The 25,455-nt window shown below is 36.6% G+C and overlaps 1 protein-coding gene across 7 annotated transcripts in view; it reads left to right on the forward strand.

Annotated features, from left to right (window-relative positions):
* Nucleotides 1–25,455, forward strand: part of FERMT2 (FERM domain containing kindlin 2) — a 79,823-nt gene that overhangs the window by 24,578 nt on the left and 29,790 nt on the right. For all 7 annotated transcript variants that reach the window (XM_041758298.1, XM_041758297.1, XM_041758299.1 and 4 more), the window contains exons 3-4: nucleotides 6,207–6,440; nucleotides 24,600–24,734. In XM_041758298.1, coding sequence (XP_041614232.1) covers nucleotides 6,207–6,440; nucleotides 24,600–24,734 — 369 coding nt within the window. The remainder of the gene's footprint in view (nucleotides 1–6,206; nucleotides 6,441–24,599; nucleotides 24,735–25,455) is intronic.

Genomic DNA, 25,455 nt, shown 5'->3' on the forward strand with positions numbered 1-25,455 from the left:
TTGCCATCATTAAAGACAGGGTGAATTCTTGACATGCAATAGTTAACATTACCTAATTTGGAGTTTTAAGAGGATGCTAAAATAAAACGGAACAGGACAAACTATATATTAGCACAACAGAAAAATATTACTAAAAAAATAAGGCATGTGCCCAGAAAGCATCTGTGTATTTATAATTTAATACAAAATGTTGACTTACCAGAGATTATCTAATGTAAACTTTGCTTCTGGTTTATGAAGTTATGAGAATGCTAAACAAATTTTGTATTTCCTTCCTTCCTGAATATTATTTCTTAAATATGCAACAGAAATCTAAGCCACTTAAAAGTAACATTTTGTTTCCTATTTATTTCAAATTGTTACTAATAAGTTACTTATTTTTGAAATGTGGTACTTAAAAATAAGTTAATTTGGTTAACTTTCTATTTGTCCTTTTTTTTTTTTACTTTTTAAACAATTAAAAAAAATTTTTTTAAAGATTTATTTATTTATTCAGAGAGAGCGAAAGAGAGGCAGAGACACAGGCAGACAGAGAAGCAGGGAGCCCGACGTGGGACTCGATCCTGGGTCTCCAGGATCACACCCTGGGCTGCAGGCAGTGCTAAACCACTGTGCCACCCGGGCTTCCCAACAATTAAAATTTTTTAAAAAATGAAAGTAAACAATTACATTTTAGAATCACATAATAAAATAGTTAGGAAGGAATTGTGGCCCTAATAGGAAAAGATTAAATAGAGTATTAATAGTGTATCCCCTTTCTCTGTGCTTCTATTTTCTAGAGTGTAAGGAAGCTATCATTGCAAAAAGAGGGACGTAGTATTTTCCCTAGCAGAAAGCTTTTTTTTTTTTTTTTAATCTTAAATTTTTCTTTTTTTTTTTTTTTTATTTATTTATGATAGTCACAGAGAGAGAGAGAGGCAGAGACACAGGCGGAGGGAGAAGCAGGCTCCATGCACCGGGAGCCTGATATGGGATTCGATCCCGGGTCTCCAGGATCGCGCCCTGGGCCAAAGGCAGGCGCCAAACCGCTGCGCCACCCAGGGATCCCGCAGAAAGCTTTTTGAAATACTTGATTTTTTTTTTTTTTTGTGACTCCTGGAGTCATGGAGCCGGTGAATGCTCCAAAGGCCGTTTGGTAGAATAAGCAATGTTTGTATACTCAGCCTCACAATAATGAAACCCGTAAGTTTTGTTCCTTAGAATATACAAATGGTGTCTTTGTAGGATAAATACTCAACTACTTGAATTGAAGAGCATTCTGTTAGTCAAGAGAGATTTTTATTGATTCAGTTAATGTTTTAGCCATTTGGAATTTTAATGATGTAAATTTGAGTGTCAGATAGTGTTACTTTTATGTGGAACAGAGCACAGCATGATTGGATCTATTAAATAAGGGAGGAACACAGCAATAATTCTTTCTAGAATTCTAGCAAAATTTTTAAATTAATTTTAAAAGTTTATAAATTCCAGTATAATTAACAAAAAGTGGTAGTTTTAGGCATATAATATAGTGATTCAATAATTCTATACATTACTCAGTGCTGGCAAAGTGTTTTGAAAAATTGACGTATATTACTAAAAGTATTATAGATGACCTTTATTGGTTTATGGAACCATAATTAAATAGTTCTTGACTTCTGAAAAAGGCTAGATTTATGAATAAAGAAAGAAATGTCTTTTCTACCGCAAGAGAGAAAATGACTTTATAGTAGTACATTTCCCCCCTTAGATTTTCTTTCTGAGGTTTGTATTTATGGTGTGTTGCCTCTTAAAATTTAGATAAAATATTTTAAAGTCACAATATACCAAATAAAAGAAGGTGGTTACACTATACCTGGAGCATAACTGAAAATTAACTTTGGAAAAATTGACTACTAGAACATATTGTTGAGCATGATCTACCCCTTGAATGGTTTTATAATGCTGATGAAACAAGTCCCCCTTATGGTGATGCTTGCTAACTCCTACCATGGCAAGTGCCAGGCTGATGGTTTTGTTGTTGTTGTTTTGTTTTTTGTTTTGGTTTTTGTTTTGAGAGTGAGGGTATGGAGAGAATCTTAAGCAATCTTAAGCAGCCTCCACAACCCGTGAGAGCCTGGCGTGGGGCTCCATCTCACAACCCTGAAGTCATGACCTGAGCCAAAATCAAGAGTCAGTCGCTTAATTGACTGAGTCACCCAGGTGCCCCAGGCTGATTATTCTTATATGTGAGTGTGTGTGTTGCATTTAGTTGTCTAATGCTATGTTTGAAACACTAAGGCTGCCATTCTAAAAAATTAGAAATGTTTATTAGAACAGGTGCGGATTTCAGATTTTGATGTGGGAGTTAAATACATGGAAAGTTGTTCTAAAGTTTCATTATGTACATGTAGGGAACTTCAATAACTGTTTCTTTATAAATTGTAATGCCACATAAGGAAAATAAGCCATTATTTTATGAATCACCAGCATTTTCATTTGCTTTTCATTATTTGTAGTGATTTTATAGATGACCATTTTACTTTTAAAATCAAAGTTTTTATGCTTCTACTCAGTCTTTAATTGGAGGAATAAATAAATATATATCTTGATATCTGAAATCTACTCCTGTGCACATTGTGTTTATATCAGTTACAGTTGACATAGTATAGTTTAACTTATTACTGTGGAGACAAGCTGTGCTGTAGCATACTAGATAACCTAAGTACTTTCAAGAGTTACTGCATTAAGATATACTGCTTTACACACACATACAAAATTTGTTAAGTGTTTTTGATGTACAGTTGGCTCTTACACTTGCCTTGTTGAGTGATTCTCAATTGGTAGATCATCGTTTTTCTCAGGATTTTTATCAGTGTATAAAATTCATTTTTGCTGCTTCTGAATAGAACAGCTATATTCTTGTGATATTCTGGGTGAAGCCAGTTATGGGACTTGAGGTGAAGGTATTACTAGTTTTGAAGTAGGATACATAGTGTTATACAAAGCCAGCAGCAAAGGAAGATTTTCTAGAAGGTGAGAAAACATTATTTTGCATATTTAAGAGAGCTTAATCAAGTTTCTAAAAAGTTTTGAAGTGAAACAGACACAATGACTGTGCTGAAGAGCAAATTAAGAAATGGTAATTGTAAATGTGTTTTGAGTTTTATATTATCATTCCAATCACTTTTTAAAGGAGCACTTGGGTGGCTCGATTGGTTAGGCATTGGATTTGATCTCAGCTAGGCTCTTGATCTCAGGTTGGAGAGTTCAGGCTGGGCATGGAGCCTATTAAAAAAAAAATGACATTGTAGGGGCACCTGGGAGGCTCAGTCGGTTAAGCGTCCAACTCTTGGTTTTGGCTCAGGTCACGAGCTCTGATTTCTGGGATCAAGCCCTGCATGGGGTGCGCCACTCAGTGAGGAGTCTATTTCCCCTCTCTCCTCCTCGGCTACTCCCCTCTTGCCTCTCCCCCCTACTTATGCTGTCTCTCTAAAATAAATCTTTTTAAAAAATGTAATTCTTTTAAAAAATGATCTTGTAATAACTTTCTCTTCTTTGTTTTCTTCTTCTTTCTTCTTTCTTCTTCTTCATGAGAGACACACAGAGAGAGGCAGAGACACAGGCAGAGGGAAAAGCAGGCTCCCTCCAGGGGGCCTGACCTGGTACTCAATCCCAGGTCTCGGAATCAGGCCGTGGACTGAAGGCGGCTCTAAACCTCTGAGCATCAGGCTGCCTCAACTTTCTCTTCTTTAAAACAAACCTAGGGCAGCGCTGGTGGCTCAGCAGTTTAGAGCTGCCTTCAGCCCAGGGCCTGATCCTGGAGACCCAGGATCGAGTCCCACATCAGGCTCCCTGCATGGAGCCTGCTTCTCTCTCTGCCTGTGTCTCTGCCTCTCTCTCTCTCTCTCTGTCTCTCATGAATAAATAAATAAAATCTTTTTAAAAAATGAAAAAAAAAAACCCCTAAAAATACTCCTTGGATTTGCTTTCCACTTTCTGTCCATCTGCCATCCTATTATTGTGCTCCTCCTGTAACAAAGTACTCAGGAAAAGTTCTCTGTATTCCTTATCACTACTTCCTCACTGCCCAACCATTGCTACTCAGACTTTTATTTCCACTCCCACATTAATTTATGTAGTCTCTCATTTTCACTCTGTTTCCTGTAGTTCTTCAGAATTATCAGTGATGATTTTGAAACATAACATTCCCTTGTTTATTCTTGGTGGATGCAGGTGGGCTGCTCCTTTGTTGTGAGGAAGGGAGGTGGAATTGATAGGGAGGGTCAGATTTTTAGAGGAAGATCAGGAGAGTTAGCTGTTTCTGAGTTTAGAGTTCAAAACCTAATTGATGGAAAGTTGAGATTTTCATTCATCAGAGACCCATGAAGTTTTTCTGTAAAAGTCCTGATACAAATATTTGGGGCTTTGTGGGTCTGCCTGAGTTAAGGGTGGCCAGCTATATGCATTGGCAGCCAGAAAGTACTAGGAATTTAATGGCCTTGGGAGCAACCAAGGAAGTAGATAGATACCTCACCTTATGTTTCCTTAGGGTGGGACAAGTCTTAGGCATCCTCTACATAATTCCTCAGGGGGTCTTTAGCAGGACTGAACTCCCAGTTATACTCAGTAGTCAGTGAACCCTTAATACACTTCTCTGTATCCATCTCACTTCCTATTCCCTTCAAAGTGTGCTTCCCTTCAAAGTTCTCATCTCAGGTTTGCCTTTTGGGGGAATCCAAATGATATATCAGTGTTTACAGAGGAGGAGGAGGATACAGCTTTTTCTTCCCTTTTCCCCCCACTGGGGAGATAGGTCTTCCTTAATGGTTGACATTGGCCCAGAGGACAGAAGAGTGAATGGACTGAGGTATGGGGAGGAAAGTAATATATGCCTACCTACCATTAATTCAGTTCAGCTCAGACTTACTCAAATTGATTCATTCTTTGCAGTTATCTTTTCCTGTTTTGGGTTCTCTCTTCATGAAAAGTAAACCATTTATATAATGTGTGTGACCATTTACCTCAATAAATGAAAAGGTCCCAACCTTGGTGGTTTTTAATGTTAGATCAGATTTTCAGTATTTAAAGTTAATTGACAAATTCTGTGCTGGAAAATAATTTAAGATGCAGGGTACTGGGCAGCGCTGGTGGCTCAGCGGTTTGGCGCCGCCTTCAGCCCCAGGTGTGATTCTGGAGACCGGGGATCGAGTCCTACATCGGGTTCCCTGCTGCGTGGGGCCTGCTTCTCCCTCTGCCTGTGTCTCTGCCTCTCTCTCTCTCTGTGTCTCTCATGAATAAATAAATGAAACCTTTAAAAAAAAAAAAAAGATGCAGGGTACTACATACAGTGTGTCTCACAATTAAGTGAGTAGTTATAAAATAGGAATTATATATATTAATACAATTAAACTTCAATTGACATAATTGACTGGGTTTTTCCAAAACAAATATTAAAATTTCAAAGTGGCAGTGTAATCAGAAGTAACTACAATTCTCCTATTATTTACTGATTAATTTTTTTTAATGTCTGGGGATTTAATTGAAGACTTTTTCCATTTGTGTTTCTTCCACAATGAGAAATTTAGTCATGTGATTTAAGTTTCACCATTGGAGAAGGTGTTTGTAGACACATGATGTGGAAATTTTATTTTTTTACTGTGTGAGGCTTTCAGGTATACAAGTTGTGTTAAAAAAAAAAGTATATGCTTTTAAGCTCATTTTTTTTTTTTAAAGTTGACCAAGGCTTTTAAAACTTATATTAAAATGATCTTTTTATCAGAATCATGAGAGTAGTTTTTGTTTCCAAGAATGTTATTTTCCAGGGTTTGTTTTTTTCTTTCCCTGGAAGGCTTTGTTTCTTTTTTTGTTTTTGTTTAAAAAATTTGTTTATTTGAGACAGAGTGTGCACAGGAGCGGGTGGGGCGGGGGTGGAGGAACCAAGGAAAGGGAATCCTTGGAGTCCCAGGCTCAGTCTCAGGACCCTCTTCATCCCTGTGTCCCATATTGTACCTGGTGTAAGCATTATTAGTGTTCTAATAATTCTGCCTCAGCTACCTCATGTATGGGCTTTCAAGGGCACAGAGTGTTTTCTCTGCTCTTTAGTATTTCTTTTATACTCATCACATAAAAGTATTTAATTAGTTGCTTGTATTAAATACCAATTTAGTTATATAATTTCTCTCGAGGTAATCTTAGTGATTTTTAAGTGTTTCTAAGCGTTTTGTTTATTGCTTGTGTTTTTATAGATGTAAAAAAAGATTGGTCTGATCATGCTCTCTGGTGGGAAAAGAAGAGAACTTGGCTTCTTAAAACACATTGGACCTTGGATAAGTATGGCATTCAGGCAGATGCTAAGCTTCAGTTCACCCCCCAGCACAAACTGCTTCGCCTGCAGCTTCCCAACATGAAGTATGTGAAGGTGAAAGTGAATTTCTCTGATAGAGTCTTCAAAGCTGTTTCTGACATCTGTAAGACTTTTAGTAAGTATTAAATTCTTCATGAACATATGAGTTATGTGACATATGTATGACTGATGATTAACACTGAGCTTATTTCAAAGAGTAGGCTGGGGTGAGCTATGTATGTTTGTATGTGTATGTCAGTTTTTCACTTTATTCTTGGAAGTTTTATATCACTTCAAGATAAATATTAAAGTAAGATGGAACAGGAAGAATCTAACATAGATTCTTTTCTTGCTAGAAGTGTATCAGGTATGTATTATTATATAATACTTCATTCTGATGACTTAATTTATTTCTTGGGAAGAAGGAAAAAAGCATTATTTTCAGGATGTAGCTTTTGTAATGTTTCCTTCAGGTAAGTAACTATTTGACTTTAGTGATTGAGGCACATTGTGTCACTTCCTTCACTAAAAGCCTGACACAGCTCTAAAGGAAATGACCATGTGTTACCTTCCTTAAGCAGTCTACAACTTGAACACTCTTGTAGTAATTCTGTTTATGCTTTCTGAAATGAAATGTGGGTTACTTTTGGCTGACCCAGTTATGTCATGTGACAGGAAGTTTCGGCCATCAGAGAAAATGTGAACTATTGTCATTATCACTAGAACATAACTCTATTATTCCATAGATTTAGAGGAGATGCAGGACATTACTATTTTGATCTAATGACTGAAATTACAGTGTTTTTTTTTTATGCTTGATGGAATTTTTAGGAAAAAACATTAAAATACAGAAAAGTATAAGGAATTATATGAAATTTACCTAATTCCTGTTATCTTAGAATTAATAACTGCCATTTTGCAAAACTCTTTTTAAGTCACAATAATAGAGGTAAAGTTCTTAAGTCACATTCTTATAATTTGTCTTCACAAAGCAACCACTGTCATAAGTTAGTATATAACCTTCTAGTACTTTTTTTTTTTCCTTCTAGTACTTTTAAAAATATATTAGTAACACACAAACATGCACATTCATTTTTCCATATCTGTATAGATCCATAAACAATATGTTACTGCCATTACTCTGTGGGGTTTTGTTTTCAGTTTTGTATTTGTATGTAGGAGTTTCTCAAGTGGCTATACAGTAGTCCCCTGCTATCTGTGAGGGGTATGTTCAAAGATCCCCAGTAGATTCCTGAAACCACAGATAGTAAATGTACTGTATTTTATCCTATACATATATACGTGTGATAAAGTTTAATTTATAAATCAGGCACGTAAGAGATTAACAATAATAAAATAAGTCCATATATACTATAGTAAAAGTCTTGTGAATGTGGTCTTTCCCTCAAAATATCCTATTGTACTATACTCACCCTTCTTGTGATTATGTGTGATGATAAAATGCCTACATGAGATGAAGTCCGGTGAAGGATATAGGCACTGTGACACAGCATTAAGCTGACCTTCTGATGATACATCAAAAGAAGGATCATCTGCTTCCAGACTACAATTAACGGAAATCGTGGATAAGGGAGGACTGCTTTACTCATTTACATTACAACCAGCAATGTATAAAAATCCATTGTCCAAATCATCACAAACACTTGAATGTTGTCAGTTTTTAGTATTTACTTCTAAAATGAAATACTATATTTTCTCATTCAAAGTTGATAAAGTTAAGAATGTTTCTATATCTTTATTAGCCATCTAAGGTTCTTTTTTGACTTACCCATTTATATGATTTATCTTTTTTTTTTTTTTTTAGTTCATAAACTTTATTTTTTTAGAGCAGTTTTAGGTTCACAACAAAATTAAGCAGAAAGTACAGAGTTCCCATTTATTCCCTATCCTTGCGCATGTACAACCTCCCCACTATCAACATCCCACACTAGAGTGGTACACTTGGTAAATCTACACCAACACATCATCTAGAGTCCGTGGCTTACATTTGGATTCGCTCTTGGCATTATACAGTCTGTAGGTTTGGGCAAATGTATAATGACATGTATCCATCATTATAGTATCATATAGAGCAGTTTCACTGCCCTAAAAATCTTTTGTGCTTTGCCTGTTCATCCTTCCTTCTTCCCTGACCCCTGGCAACCATTAATCTCTTTACTGTCTCCATAGTTTTGCCTTTTCTAGGATATCATACAGTTGGAGTCATACAGTATATAGTCTCTTCAGATTGTTTCTTTTGCATAGTTATATGCATCTGAGTTTCCTTCATGTCTTCTCATGGCTTGATAGCTCATTTCACTTTAGCACTGAATAATATCCCATTGTCTGGATGTACCACAGATTATTTATCCTATGTACCTACCAATACCAAGGGTATTGTAGTTTTTTCTAAGATATGCAGTATAAGTAAAGCTACTATAAACATCTGTGTGGAGGGTTTTGTATGGGTATATGTTTTCAACTCCTTTGGGTAAATACTAAGGAATGTGATTGTTGGATCATATGGTAAAAATATTTAGTTGTTTAAGAAACCACCAAACGGTCTTCCAAAGTAGCTGCACCATTTTGTATTCATACCGGTAATGAATGAGAATTCTTTTTTGCTCTGAATCCTCACCAGCATTTGGTGGTGTCAGTGTTCTGGTTTGTGGCCATTCTAATGTGCAGTGACATTTCATTGTTATTTTTTTTTTAAGATTTTATTTATTTATTTATTTATTTCTTCATTTATTCATTTATTCATTCATTTATTTATTTAAGACCCAGAGAGAGAGAGAGGCAGAGGGAGAAGCAGGCTCCACCCAGGGAGCGGGACTCGATCCCTGGACCGTGGGGTCACGCCCCGGGCCGAAGGCGGCGCTAAACCATGCGCCACCCGGGCTGCCCCTCATTGTTATTTTAATTTGTATTTCGGTCATAACATAGGATGTGGAGCATCTTTTTGTATGTTCATTTGCCATGGGTACATTGTCTTTGCCATGGTACATTGTCTTTGTCGAGGAGACTGTTAAGGTCTTTGGCCTTTTTTTCCCCCCAAGTAGGCTCTCATGACAATGAGATTGAGACCAGAGCTGAGATCAAGAGTTAGATGCTTAACTGGTTCAGCCATCCAGGCATCCCTGTTGACCTATTTTTTAATCAGTTGTTTGTTTTCTTACTGTTGAATTTCAAGAGTTCTTAAGTTTTTAGTATATATTTTGGAAAATGGTACTTTATTAGATATTCCTTTAGCAAATATTTTATTCCAGTCTCTGGCTTGTTTTTTCATTCTCTGACGGTTTCTTTCAGAGAACAGGAAATTTTAATTTTAATGAAATCTAGCTTATCAGTTATTTTATCAATCATGTCTTTTTTGTCATATCTAAAAACTCATCCCTAAACTCAAGATTATCTAGATTTTGTTCCTGTGTTATCTAGAGGTTTTATAGTTTTGCATTTTACATTTTGGACTGTGATCCTTTTGAGTTAATTTTTGTGAAGAGTATAAAGTCTGGGTCTAGAATCTTTTTTTTACATGGGGTTGTCCAGTTGTTCGAGCATAATGTATTGAAAAATTATCTTTTCTCCTATGTATTGCCTTTGCTCTCTGGTCAAAGATCAGTTGCCTATAATTATATCGATCTATCTTTGGGTGCTACATTCTGTTCCATTGATCTATTTGCTAGACAGCACCCTGTCTTGATTATGATAGCTTTATATTAAGTCTCGAGGTCATGTAGCATCAGTCCTTCAACTTTGTTTTTCTCCTTCAATATGGTGTTGGCTATTCTAGGTGTATTGCCTTTCCATATAAACCTTAGAATTAGTTTGTTGGTATTCATAAAATAAAATGGTTTTATGTTTTAAGCCCTTTTTTTTTTTCAAGTTTTAAATTCTAGTTAAAGAAGTGTAATTATTAGTTTCAGGTGTAGAATTTAGTCATTTGTCACTTAAATACAACACATAGTGCTCATCACAAGTGTTTTCCTTAATACCCATTATCTATTTAACCTACCCCCCTGCCCTATGTCATAAGCTCTTTTTTAAAATAGATTGTATTTGTTCTGAGAGGGCATAAGTGCACAAGCAGGGGTGAGAGGGAGGGACAAGGGGATTCCCCACTGAGTACGGATCCTAGTGTGGGGTTCTATCCCAGGGCCCCCAGATCATGACCTGAGCCAACATAATTTTTACTAAATAAAAAACCTGACAGCCAATCTTCTAAAAACTCACATAAGAAATAGACAATCTGAGTAAACCTGTATCTGTTAAAGAAATTGAATCAATAAATTAATAACCTTCCAAAACAGCACTAAGGCCAGACTGGTTTACTGGTGAATTCTACCACTTTTTTTCTAGTTGTACTGAGATCATGGTGTACATTTAAGGTGTACAGCATAATAACTTAAGTAATACTGTAAAATGATCACCAAAGTTAACATCCACTATCTCTATAGGTGTACACACACACACACACACACACACACGTGCACGCACACTCAAAATCCTTGCAATTGTAACTCTTAACAACTTTCAAATATACCATACCAGCATTAACTATAGTCTTCGTGTCATACATCACATCCCTAGTACTTATGTATAACTTAAGTGTGTACCTTTGACCACTTTCATCCAATTCCCCCCACTCCTCACCTCCTGCCTCTGGTAACCACAAATATGATCTTTCTATGAATTTACTTTTTTGGTTTTGTTTTGTTTTGTGTTCCACATATAAGCGAGATTATACAGTATCTATCTTTCTCTGACCTTATTTCATTTAGCATAATGCCTTCAAGGTCCATCAGTGTTGTCACAAATGGCAGGATTTCCTTCTTTTTATGGCTGAATAATATCTGTGTTTGTGTATCACAACTTTTTTATCCATTCATCTGTCAGTGAATACTTATGTTGCTTCCTTTTCTTAGCCATTGCAAACAATGCTATGAACATGGAGGCGCAGATATCTCTTCATGATAGTGGTTTCATTTCCTTCAGTTATATTACCAGAAGTAGAATTGCTGGGTTATATAGTAGTTCTATTTTTAATTTTCTGAGGAACTTCCATTCTATTTTCCATTGTGGCTGGATTCCCTTTACTCCATACCCTTGCCAGTACTAATCTTTTTGACAATAGCCATTCTAACAGGTATGAAGTGACATTGCATTGTGGTTTTGGTTTGTATTTCTCTAATGATTAGTGACGTTGAACACTTTTTCATGTATCTGTCTACCATTTGTGTATCTTCTTTGGGAAAATGTCTATTCAGGTCCTTTACCCATTTTTTTAAAGATTTTATTTATTTATTCATGACAGACACAGAGAGAGAGGCAGAGACATAGGCAGAGGGAGAAGCGGGTTCCTCACAGGATCGATGCAGGACTCGATCCCTGGACCTGGGATCACACTCTGAGCCAAAGGCAGACGCTCAACCACTGAGCCACTCAGGCATCCCATTCCTTTACCCATTTTTAATTGGATGTTTTTGCTTTTGTTATTGAGTTGTATGAGATCTTTCTATAATTTAGATATTAATCACTTCTCAGTTATATGATTTGTAAATATTTGTAGATCTAGTTCTGCTTTTTGTTTTTCTTTTCTTTTAAGATTCCACATATGAGTGAAATCATATAGTATTTGTCTTTCTCAGTCTCACCTATTTTACTTAGCATAATACCATGTAGGTCTACCCATGTTGTTGAAAATGGAAGATTTCATCCTTTTTATGGCTGCATATATTCCATTGTGTATGTGTATGTTTATATATATGCACTCCATATCTTCCCTATCCGATATTCATCTGTCACTGGACATAGGTTGCTTCCATATCTTGGCTATTGTAAATAATGCTGCAAATTAACAAAGAAAGGTGCATGTATCTTTTTGAATTAGTGTTGTCATTTTCTTTGGATAAATACCCAGTAGCAGAATTATTGGATCATATTATAGTTTTTTTATTTTTTTTGAGGAAACTCCATTTTGATTTCCACAGTAAGTATACCAGTGTACATTCCCACCAAAAGTGCATGAGGGTTCCTTGTTCTCCACAGCCTTGCTAATAATAACACTTATTACTTGCCTTTTTGATTTTAGCCATTCTATCCGGAGTGTTAGGTGATACCTCATTGAGATTTTGATTTTCATTTTCCTGAAGATTAGTGGTTTGAGCATCTTTCTGTGTGTCTTTTGGCCACCTATATGTCTTTGAGAAAATGTCTATTAATTTATTTTTTAAAAGGTTTTATTTATTCATGAGAAACACAGAGAGACAGACAGACAGAGACACAGGCAAGAGGGAGAAGCAGGCTCCATGCAGGGAGCCCGATTTGGGACTCAATCCCTGGACTCCAGGACCATGCCCTGAGCTGAAGGCAGACGCTTAACCGCTGAGCCACCCAGGTGTTCCTATTAATCTACTTTTAAATTGAATTGTGTTTTTGGTATTGAGTTGTATAAGCTCTTTATGTAGTTTAGATATTAACCCCTTATGTGATAAATCATTTGCAAATATCTTCTCCCATTCAGTAGGTTGCCTTTTTGTTTTGTTAATGGTTTCCTTTGCTGTGCAATAGCTTTTTATGTTGGTGTAGTCTCAGTTTAATTTTTGCTTTGTCTCCCTTGCCTCAGGAGACATACCTAGAAAAATGCTGCTGTGGTCACTCTCGGAGAATGCCTGTGTTCTCTTCTAGGATTTTTATGGTTTCAGGTCTCATGTTTAGGTCTTTAATCCATTTTGAGTTTTTTTTGTGTGTGTGTACGGTGTTAGAAAGTAATCCATTTTCATTATTTTTATGCGGTTTGCTAATATTTTGTCCAGTTTTTCCAGCACCATTTTTTAAAAAAGATTTTATTTACTTATTCATGAGAGACACAGAGAGGCAGAGACACAGGCAGAGGGGGAAGCAGGCTTCCCATGGGGAGACTCTTGATCTCAGGAACCCAGTGATCATGCTCAACCACTGAGCATCCCCTGGCACCTTTATTAAAGAGACTGTCTTTCCCATGTGTGTGTTTTGTTTTGTTTTGTTTTGTTTTACCTCGCTTCCTTTGTCACATATTAATTGACCATATAAGGATGGGTTTATTTCTGGGTTCTATTCTAATCCATTGATCAGTACATCTGTTTTTATGCCAGTACCATACTGTTTTATTTACTACAGCTTTGTAGTATATCTTGAAATTGAGAATTGTGATACCCTCAGCTTTGTTTTCTTTCTAAAGCCTGCTTTGGCTATTCAGGGTCTTTTGTAGTTACATAAACATTTTAGTAGTAATTGTCCTATTTTTGTGAAAATGATGTTGGGGGCAGCCCTGGTGGCTCAGCAGTATAGCGCTGCCAGCAACCCACGGCAGGATCCTGGAGGCCCAGGATCAAGTCCCACGTTGGGCTCCCTGCGTAGAGCCCGCTTCTCCCTCCCTCTGCCTGTGTCTCTGCCTCTATGTCTCTCATGAATAAATAAATAAAAATCTTTAAAAAAATGATTTTGGTATTTTGATAGAGATTACATTGAACCTGTAGATTGCTTTGGGTTGTATGGACATTTTAGCAATATTAATTCTTTTAATCCCTAAGCATGGAATATCTTTCCATTTGTTTCATCTTCAGTTTCTTTATCTGTTTTATTGTACAGGTCTTTCAATTCTTTCATTAAGCTTGTTCTTAGATATTTTATTCTTTTTGGTGCAATTATAAGCAGAGTTGTTTTCTTAACAACTGTCCCAGTGTTTCTCTTGCTGCTACTTCATTAGTAGTATATAGAAATGCTACTGACTTCTGGGTGTTTTGTATCCTACAATTTTACTGATTACTTCTAGTAGCTATTGGGTGAAGTCATTAGGATTTTCAATGTATAGTATGTCATCTGCAAATAGTGACAGTTTAACTTCTTTTGTACCAGTATGGATGCCTCTTATTTCTGATTGCTGTTTCTAGTACTTTCAGTACTATGTTGATTGAAAGTAGTGTCTTTGGGACACTGGGTAGCTCAACGGTTAAGCGTCTGCCTTTGGCTCAGGGCATGATCTTGGAGTTCTGGGATCAAGTCCCACATTGGGCTCCCTGCATGGAGCCTGCTTCTCCCTCTGTCTGTGTCTCTGCCTCTCTCTGTGTCTCTCATGAATAAATAAATAAAATCTTAAAAAAATAGAGTGGTGTCTTGTTCTTAAGAGACAAAGTTGTTTTGTTTTTACCACTGAGTATATTGTTAGTTATGGGTTTTTCATAGATGGCCTTTATTATGTTGAGGTATGTTCTCTCTAAACCCACTTTACAGAGAATTTTATCCTGAATGGATATTGAATTTTGTCAAATGCTTTTTTTGGTATTGATTGAGATGATATAATCTCTATCCTTCCATTTGTTGATGTGGTATATCATGTTAATTGATTTGTGAATATTAAACCATCCTTGCATCTCCAGAATAAATCCCACTTGATTCTGGTGAATGATCTTTTTAATGTATTGTTGAAAGTGGTTGCTAAGATTTTGTTGAGGATTTTTCCATCTGTGTTCTTCAAGGATGTTGGCTTGTAGTTCGTTCTCTCTTTTCTCTTTTCTTTTCTTTTCTTTTCTTTTCTTTTCTTTTCTTTTTTTCTTTTTCTTTTTCTTTTCCTTTTCCTTCCTTCCTTCTTTCTTTCTTTCTTTCTTTCTTTCTTTCTTTCTTTCTTTCTTTCTTTCTCTTTTGGTATCTTTTTCTGGTTTTGGTATCTGGATAATGCTGATCTCATATAATATATTTGGAACCTTTCTTTCCTCCTCTATTTTTGGAATACTTTGAGGAGAATAGGTATTAACTCTTCTTTAAATGGTAGAATTTACTCATGAATCCATCTGGTCCTGGACTTTGGTAGGTTTTTTATTCAATTTAATTATGAGTAGTCTGTTCAGATCTTCTATTTCTTTGTGATTCAGTTTTAGAAGATAGTATTTTTCTGAAAATTAGTCTATTTTTTTCTGGGTTCTATTTGTTGGCATATAATTTTTCATATGCCATTCTCTTACAGTCGTTTATATTTCTGTGGGGCCAGTTTTTACTTCAAGACTTTCTTTTCTGGTTTTATTTATTTGGGTCCTTTCTCTTTTTTTCCTTGGTAAGTCTTAAGGGTTTATCAATTTTATTTAATAATTTCATTGATTTTTGTTATGTTTTGGGTGTTTTTTTTTTTTTTGTCTCTATGTCATTTATTTCTGCTCTGATCTTTATTATTTTCTTCCTTCTACTCACCTTGGGCTTTATTCTTCTTTTTCTGTTTCCTTTATGTGTAAGATTAGATGGTTTATTTGACTTTCTTTTTTGTTTCTTGAGTAGGCCTTTGTAATACTATATATTCCCTCTTAAAACTTTTTTTGGGGGCGCCTGGGTGGCTCAGTTGGTTAAGCATCTGCCTTCGGCCTAGTTTATGATCTCAGAGTCCTGGATTGAGCCCCACATCAGGCTCCCTGCTCCGAGGGGAGTCTGCTTTTCCCTCTCATTCTGCCTGCTGCTCCCCCTCCTTGTGCTCTCTTTCTCTCTCTCTCTCTGTCAGATAAATAAAATCTTAAACAAAAAAAGAACTGTGTTTTTTTTTTTTTAAGATTTTATTTTGTTTTTCTAAGTAATCTCCGTACCAAATCTGAGGCTCAAACTTATAACCCTGAATCAAGAGTTGCATTCTCTACCAGCTGAGCCAGGCACTCCTTAGAACTGTTTTCACTGTATCTTCAAATATCTCTTTGTTAATTGCTAGTTATTGTTTATAACATCCTATTTGTCAAAGATGTCATCTTACTTTCTGAGAATTGTATTTAAGAAGGTTTTGTTTTGTTTTTCTGTTTCCAGCAGTATCTCTGGTTCTCCCAAGTTGTTTTCCTTTTCATTTGGTGTTTTTCATGTTAGAAGCTCAGTACATCCATTCCATTGCTACCATAGCAAATTTTATCATAAACTTAGCAGCTTAAGGGCAGCCCAGATGGCTCAGCGGTTTAGCGCCGCTTTCAGCCCAGGGCCTGATCTTGGAGACCCAGGATCGAGTCCCACGTTGGGCTCCCTGCGTGGAGCCTGCTTCTCCCTCTTCCTGTGTCTCTGCCTCCCTCTCTCTCTCTCTGTGTCTCATGAATAAATCAATAAAATCTTTAAAAAAACAAAATAAAATAAACTTAGCAGCTTAAAACAATACAAATTCGTTCTCTCACTGTTCCTGTAGTTTAAAAATCCGGGCACAGTGTGGCTCAGATTGGTGTTCTAGTTAGTCCTATAGAGCTGAAAGTAAGGTGTCAGCAAAACCGTGTTCCTCCTGAAGGGTCTGAGAAAGAATTATTCGCCGTAGAATTTGGTTCCATGTGGCTGTGGGGCCAGAGTTTCTCCTACCTTGTCTGCCAGAGACCTCTGGCATTCTCAGTTTGTAGAAGCTTCCCAAATTCCTTGACGTATGGCTTCTTTCCTCCATCTTCAAAAACAGCAATAGCAAGTCCAGTTTTTATTACTCTTCACATCTATCTGACCTCCTCTTCTGTCTCATCTTTCCTGTGCTTATCTCTCCTGCCTTCCTCTTCTTTTTTGCAGACCTCATATGATTACATTGGGACCCATGGAGAAATCCAGGATAATCTCCCTTAAATCAGTTGATTAGTAGCCTTAATTCCATTTGCAAAGTCTCTTCACAGCAGTCTTAAATTAGTGTATGATTGTATAATTAGGGACAGAAATTTAAAGGAGTTACCTCTAGAACTGTGAAACCTACCACAAAGCCCTTTCTCAGATGTCTCTCAGTCATTGTCCATTCATATATTTAATAATAGAGCACTACAAATATCAATAGGAAGTTCTGCATGGAATGAGGTTTAGCTTGTCACCCCTCTCTGGGGTATTTAGACATTGAGCAAGCTTTATCAAATGTCAGTATCTAAAAGATTGTTCCTTAGGGCTTAGATTCTCCTCTAAGAGATCCTAAAAGGCATGTATCTAAGGGGTAAGTTTAATCCAATATGGGACAGGATTTGGATTTTTGTCTGTTTTCGGTGCTTGGTCATGCTTGATATTTGGCACTATGAGTCATTTTGTTTCCTATTGGTATTTCCTTTTGGAAACATCTTGATTTTATTTTTCTCCTTTTGTTAAGTCATTTACTTACTCATTACTCCCACTCTGGCTTTTGTCTCCCAGAATTTTTCTTTTCTTTTCTTTTTTTTTTTAGGGTTTTATTTATTTATATGACAGAGCACAAGTAGGCAGAATGGAAGACAAGGGGAGAGGGAAAAGCATGCTCCCCTCTGAGCAGGGAGCCCAATCCCAGGACTGTGGGATCATGACCTGAGCCGAAGGGAGACACTTAACCAACTGAGGCACCTAGATGCCCCTGACTTCTTTTTATGTGATTTTTTTTACCATTCTTTTTGTCTTTATAAGTGCATGTTTTATTTATTTATTTATTTAGTATGATTTTAGAGAGGATTGAAAATAAATGCACAAGCTCAATATACATTTTTTTGAGATTTTCAGATTCTTTTTATTTTATTTTTTTAAACAATTGATTTTCTTTTTTTATATATTAAATTTTTATTTATTTATGATAGTCACACACAGAGAGAGAGAGAGAGAGAGGCAGAGACACAGGCAGAGGGAGAAGCAGGCTCCATGCACCGGAAGCCCGACATGGGATTCGATCCCGGGTCTCCAGGATCGCGCCCTGGGCCAAAGGCAGGCGCCAAACCGCTGCGCCACCCAGGGATCCCAGATTCTTTTAATCTTAAAAAATATTTTATTTAAATTCCATTTGACAGCATATAGTATAACACCCAGTGCTCATCCCATCAAGGGCCTTAGTATCTGTCACCCAGTTACCCCATCCCCCTATCCTCCCCCCTTGTGCAACCCTCTGTTTGTTTTCCAGAGTTAGGAGTCTCTCATGGTCAACATACATGTTTAATGAGAAATTCTCACGACAAAATTTATTTTTAGCAGCACCTGGGTGGCTCAGTCAGTTAAGCATCTGCCTTTGGCTTAGGTCATGATCCCAGAGTCTTAGGATCAAGCCCCACGTTGGGCTCCCTGCTCAACAAGGAGCCTGCTTCTCCCTCTTCCTCTGCTGTTCCCCCTGCTTGTGCTCTCTGGCACTCACTCTCTCTGTAAAAAAAAATAAATAAATAAAATCTTTAACAAAATATTTTTATTTTTTTTTATTTTTTATTTTTATTTTTTTAAATTTTTATTTATCTATCATAGTCATACAGAGAGAGAGAGAGAGAGAGGCAGAGACACAGGCAGAGGGAGAAGCAGGCTCCATGCACCGGGAGCCCGACGTGGGATTCGATCCCAGGTCTCCAGGATCGCGCCCTGGGCCAAAGGCAGGCGCCAAACCGCTGCGCCACCCAGGGATCCCCTAACAAAATATTTTTAAACTAAAATATGATTATCCTTCAATCAGAGAAAGACCATTATCATAGGATCTCACTCATGTGGAATTTAAGAAACAAAACAGAGGATCGGAAGAGAAAAGAGGAAAAAATAAAACAAGATAAAATCAGAGAGGGAGGCAAACCATTAGAGACTCTTAATCATAGGAAACAAATTTAGGGTTGCTGGAGGGGAGGAGGGGAGGGGATGAGGTAACTGCGTAATGGATATTAAGGAGGGCATGTGATGTCATGAGCACTGGGTGTTATATGAGACTGGTGAATCACTGACTCCAACTTCTGCAACTTAATAAATCATTATATATTAATTAATTGAATTTAAATTAAAAAACAAGATAAAGGGATCCCTGGGTGGCGCAGCGGTTTGGCGCCTGCCTTTGGCCCAGGGCGCGATCCTGGAGACCCGGGATCGAATCCCACGTCCGGCTCCCTGCATGGAGCCTGCTTCTCCCTCTGCCTGTGTCTCTGCCTCTCTCTCTCTGACTATCATAAATAAATAAATAAAATCTTAAAAAAAAAAAAAAACCCTCAAGGGCATTAAACTCACCACGATTCAAAATGTTGGGGTTAAATAGAGGAAATGATTATTAATGACTGGTTTACAAATTATTGTACAGGTCAGGTGGTTTCCCATTCTTAGCTTTCAACAAAATTGAAGGACGACCTAATCAAATTGTCAGTTTAAATTTAAAAAAAAAAAAAAAAAAAAAAAAAAAAAAAAACAAGATAAAATCTGATTATCTTACCTGAAAACCCTTCTGTGCTTCTCTGTTCCCCATTTCTTCACTCCCCATAGTTTGAGATATATATACATATATATATATGTATATATATAGCATTTATGTAGTCTATCTTCCACTAGGTTTGTCTTCTACTTGATAACATACTGATTTTGAACATTACATTTCATTGCTATGTAGTATATCTTTGTGTTATAAAGAAGTCCCGGATCATTACTTTGTGTAGTGACTCATAATACTAGTTTATATTGTTGAAGTATAAAATTGAGCATGAATGAAGGCATGGTATTTTGGTATACCCATTTTAAAATAGTCCTCCAGGTGTATTTTCGTTAAATATAAACTTAGTTTAAATTACTTATTTTCTTCACCAGGCCTACTTTTACATGTGATTCACATTTCTAAATTCACTAGTTTAATTCTTTCTTGAAACAAAACACAGTCAGTGAATCAGTGCTAAATTCCGGTATGAATGAAATAATTAGTGTCTTATGTGGAAATGTAGATTTACTTTACCTTTTTGTTATAATGAAAACCTATTCAGACTTCATGTATAGAGAGTGGCTACCTTGTTCCAATGTAGATGTGCCTATCATTTGAGAAATAAGATGTCATTCTTCCTCCACTTACCCCTTCATTAAGCTACTGGTTGTCAAGAAGAAGTTGGAATCAAAATTACCTATGGAGCTATGGAGCTTTTTTTTTTTTTTTTGAGATATAATTGACATTATTAGTTTCAAATATATGAAATAATGATTTGATACTTGTATACATTGTGAAATGATCACCACAGTAAGTCTACTTAATACTTAATGTCGTCCATCACTAGAGCTTTTATAAAACAAGCTGTTAGAAGCCCTGAGTCAGAGTATATGGGGGTATGACTGAAACATATATTTTTAGTATTATTTTTAACTTCACAGGTAATTCTCATGGACACATATGGTTAAGAACTTTTTTATATTCTTATGACTGACCCAAAAGCTAGTTACACTTAACAGTATTCATCCTCCTAATAATATTAATAGCTGGACAGGAAATGACCTAGGAACAAAAATCTCAAAGGATAAATCATGTGGTATAGTGATTCTCAAGCAGAAGGGACATGCCAGAATCATTTGGGATGCCTTTTCAGATGAAACATGCTTGCTTTCCCCTCTCCCACTAAACCTGACTGTGGTGAACTGTGGTAAAAGCATGTCCATATCTCAGGCATGACTCATTATATGTCCTTTTATACTTTTTTTTAGATTTTTTCACATGAATTACTTTGAGGAGATGAATGGGGTGGACAGATAGGTTACTACCACCACTTGATACTGAAGTTGTGATTATTCAAAAGCTTGGGATTGTATAATGCCTTTCTTATCTCCTAACATGGTAGTGATGGCATTTAAAGCCGAGGGTACACTGAGAATTGAAAGTGAAACTCATCAGTGATTAAGTCTCTTAGAATGTTAAATCTTATTTTAAAAGTACTCTAGGAGGTTAAATCTTATTTTAAAAGTACTCTAGGAGGGCAGCACAGGTGGCTCAGCGGTTTAGCGCCTCCTTCAGCCCAGGGCGTGATCCTGGAGACCCGGGATTGAGTCCCACGTAGGGCTCCCTGTGTGGAGCCTGTGTCTCCCTCTGCCTGTGTCTCGACCTGCCTCTCTCTCTCTCTCTCTGTGTGTGTGTGTGTGTGTCTCTCATAAATAAAAACATTTTAAAGAAATAAAAAAAATAAAAGTACTCCAGGAAATGATTCAATTCTATTAAATAAATATGGCTCAAAAGATATACTTGATGCTTGAAATATCTCCTGAGTTTGTGAATCTACATAATCAAAGCAATTAATGCTAATGCATTAAATCTCAAAAATTACATTTGAGGTAAATTAATCTCTTTTTACCTGGAATATACAAGAATGAAGAGAATTGGGCAACTGGGTGCCTCATTCAGTTAAGCCTCTGCCTTTGGCTCAGGTCACAATCCCAGGACCCTGGAATTAAGCTCCACATCAAGTCCCCCCTGAGCAGAGAGACTTTTTCCTCTCCCTCCCTCTGCCTGCTGCTCCCCCTGCTTGTGATCTCTCTGTCAAATAAATAAATAAATAAAACTTAAAAAAAAAAAAAGAATGAAGAGAATCTTGGATTTTTAATTAGGTAACCTTAGCTATAAAGAATATGCTACACTATTTTTAACTTTAAAAAGAAATCAAGGGTTGGCTCAGTTGGTTAAATAGATTACTCTTGATTTTGGCTTAGGTCAGGATTTCAGGGTCCTGGGATTGAGCCCCATGTGAGGCTCAGCCCTCCTTATAGATTCTGTTTGGGATTCTCTCCCCATCTCCCTCTGCCTCCCCAGACCCCCACTCGTTTTTTTCTCTCTATAAAATAAATAAATCTTTTAAAAATTATTTTTGAAAAAGGAAATCAAATATGCCTGGAAGCTTTTATAAAGAAAGGGACAGAATTTAAGGAGCAGGCATTTAATTCTAACATGGTTCTGCTGCTTAGTACTTAAAATGTACTTACCTAAAATTTATTAATAATTAAAGAACAGTAATGTTCACCTGTTCTCTGGTAACCTGTTTGTTCAGGACAGTTTTTCTGGTAATTCTGTTTTTATATTTCAGAAAAACATTGCCCAGAAAATAGCCTGTGAAATAATGAGACAAAACAAAAACCTGACCTGTACCTGAGTGTTCCTAATAGTAAAATTCAAATAACCAACAGAGAAACAGAAAAAGCCATATAGTTATTAAAAGGTTTTTTGAACTTATTTTTAAAACCTGGGAGAGAGAGAGAGGGAGGGAGAGAGCATAAGCAGGGGGAGGGGCGGACACTTAACCGCCTGAGCTACCCAGGTGCTCCTATAATAGTATTTTTTAAAATAGAAATCCAGTGTGATTTGCTACTATACAATTTACATGAAAATTAACTCTGACTTGAAGAAACCTAAGAGGAAAAAAATGAAGAAACCTAATAGAAAAATTAGTGAAGGAAATAAAACTGGGCTGGTCAGCACGGGCTAAAAACTCTTGATGTACAACATCACTAGTAAATAAAGAAATGTAAATTAAAACAAGGAAATATACATACTATTTTCAAATAAGCTTTAAAAACATGTCCATCTTGCTCCACTTTTGCCTTAAAATTATTATAAACTTTTTTTTTTTTTAATTTTTATTTATTTATTTATGATAGTCATACAGAGAGAGAGAGAGAGAGGCAGAGACACAGGCAGAGGGAGAAGCAGGCTCCATGCAGTGGGAGCCTGATGTGGGATTCGATCCCGGGTCTCCAGGATCGCGCCCTGGGCCAAAGGCGGGCGCCAAACCGCTGCGCCACCCAGGGATCCCTATTATAAACTTTTGATCTAGTAATTCCACTCCAATGAATTCTTGAAGAAATAAAATGTGGAGAGATATGTACACAGATATATGTTTGTAAAATCATTATTTATAATGGGCTCAGTATTAGAAGAATGGCTGAATTATGCTACATTTACGCAGTGCAATTTTATACATCTGTTAACGTAATCTCTTACTTACATAGCCATATTCCATTTTTTCAAGAATGTGTTTTAAATGGCTCAATTATTTATACTTTCATAATTTCCAAATTTCTACCATAATTGCAATTTTTTAATTAGAAAAAAATTAATACTTAGCGCTTAATGAAGTACTTGTTATGCCAGACCTTGTTCAAGGAACGTTACCCATATTAATCATTTAATTTTCACAACAACCTCCTGAAGTACTAATATTCTCATTTAACAGATGAAAAAACTCAGATATAGATTTTATATATTTACTTGAGAGAAAGAGAGAAATCATGAGCAGGGCGGAAGGGCAGAGGGAGAAGGAGACCTCCTATTGAGCAAGGAGCCTGATGCGGGATTCAGTCACAGGACTCTGGGATCATGATCTGAGCCAAAGACAGACGCTTCATTGACTGAGCCACCCAGGTACCCTTGGGTTATTTCTAGTTTTGGCTTTTTTTTTTTTTTTAAGATTATTTATTCATGAGAGACACAGAGAGAGAGGCAGAGACACAGGCAGAGGGAGAAGCAGGCTCCATGCAAGCAGGCTCCATGCAGGAAGCCCATTGTGGGACTCAATCCCAGGTCTCCAGGATCACGCCCTGGGCTGAAGGCGGCGCTAAACCACTGAGCCACCAAGGCTGCCCTAGTTTTGGCTTTTATGAGTAAATCTATTACATAATGTGCTTTTATTTTCTTGAGTAAGTAAGTAGAAGTGATATGGCCAAGTTGTATATGTTTAACTTTATAAGAAACTGTGAAACTTTAAAAAATTTGTCTCATTTCCCATTCCCACTGGCTGGGTATGAAAGTTCCAGTTCCTCTACATCCTCACCAACACTGGCTATTATCAATCTTATTAATGTTGTCTACTCTGACAGGTACCTAATGCTTTCTCATAGTTTTAACTTGCATTTATTTCTCTGACCAATATTGCTGAGTATTTTTTTAAGATTATATTTATTTTAGAGCATGAGAGGAAAGAGAGGGAAGAGAGAATCCCAAGCAGACTCTGTAGAGCCCCACATGGGGCTCAATCCCAAGACCCCGAGATCATGACCTGAGCCAAAATCAAGAGTCAGACATTAACAGACTGAGCCACCCAAGCGCCCCCGATAAAACACAATGGGTTTTTGTATATTAATTTGTTTTATTCTACAACTTCACTGAATTTTATTAACCGATTAGTTCTAACAGTTTTTTGATTGGAGTAGTTAAGGTTTTCTATATATAGTATTGTGTCTTCTGCAAATAGCAGTTTTACTTCTTTTCCGATTGGTATGTTTTTGTTTTTCTCTTGCCTAGTTGCTGTGGCTAGGATATAAATCTTAATTTTTTATGGTTTTAGAAAAACAAATACATATATAAGAATTCTAGTATATTTTCTCAGTACCCCAGCAGATGGTTATTTCTCTACTTTACGGTTACTACACTTACTACAAAGCTATGAATTGAACGCTTTGGTAGATTATTTTTCGAAGTACCATACTTCAGTCTTTTGAGTAATATTAATATTAGGCAAAACATAAACATACACAGAAGAAAATTATGAATTCTTATATTGGATGGATTTGCCAGGTGTAAAGTGTTTATAAATTTTCCATTACACTACTAAAATAATCTTTCTTCTTATTTTAATAGATATCAGACACCCTGAAGAACTTTCTCTCTTGAAAAAACCCAGAGATCCAACAAAGAAAAAAAAGAAAAAGCTAGATGACCAGTCTGAAGATGAGGCACTTGAATTAGAGGGGCCTCTTATTACTCCTGGATCAGGTGAGACTTTGTTAGACTAAGCAAAGGATACTGTGAGAACCATGCATATATCCATATGATTGTGTTTTTTTGACAAATGATTTACATAGGTTTAAGAGAGTGGTCATTTTTTAAAAACTTTCCGTCAGCAATTTTTCCCCTGCAATCATGAAATCACCACCGGGCACTGTCGTGTGCAAATCATCATGTCAAGTGTTTGTTAATAGCTGCATCAATAAAAAGGAAGGCTGGTTCTCTGCTCAGGAATAATTAAAAGGGGGGGGCAATAACTTTGTATTGCAAAAAATTGGACAGGGTTTTATATTTAGCTCTTTTTTCTGTATTCTGTGAAAACCACAATTACTTATTTAAGACATTATTACTACTGTGGGTTATTTAAAACCTCTATGCTTTGCATGTGTTGGTCCCTTTGGCTTTCTACCTTTTTCCTTTAAGGCTTTGCCCCTTTAAGAAGCTTTCTTAGATTTCCTTCCATTACTTTCCCAACCTGAATTAAGTATCCTTGTCTTCTAAGACCAGACTTTTCTGTGTTTAGTATCATACTTCATGTTCTCACCTAATAAATTGTGAGCTCTCGGCATGATAGAACTTTCACATTTTTGTTATCAGAACCCAACTCAGCATATGGCATCCAGGAGGAGCATAGGCAGTGTCTTTTGGGTAGCTAGATGACTAATTAAATTACATGGTTCTTTAGTCCTGGGCATATACAGGGACTGGA

This window comes from Vulpes lagopus, chromosome 6, assembly GCF_018345385.1.
Source record: "Vulpes lagopus strain Blue_001 chromosome 6, ASM1834538v1, whole genome shotgun sequence".
Taxonomy (NCBI): Eukaryota; Metazoa; Chordata; class Mammalia; order Carnivora; family Canidae; genus Vulpes; species Vulpes lagopus.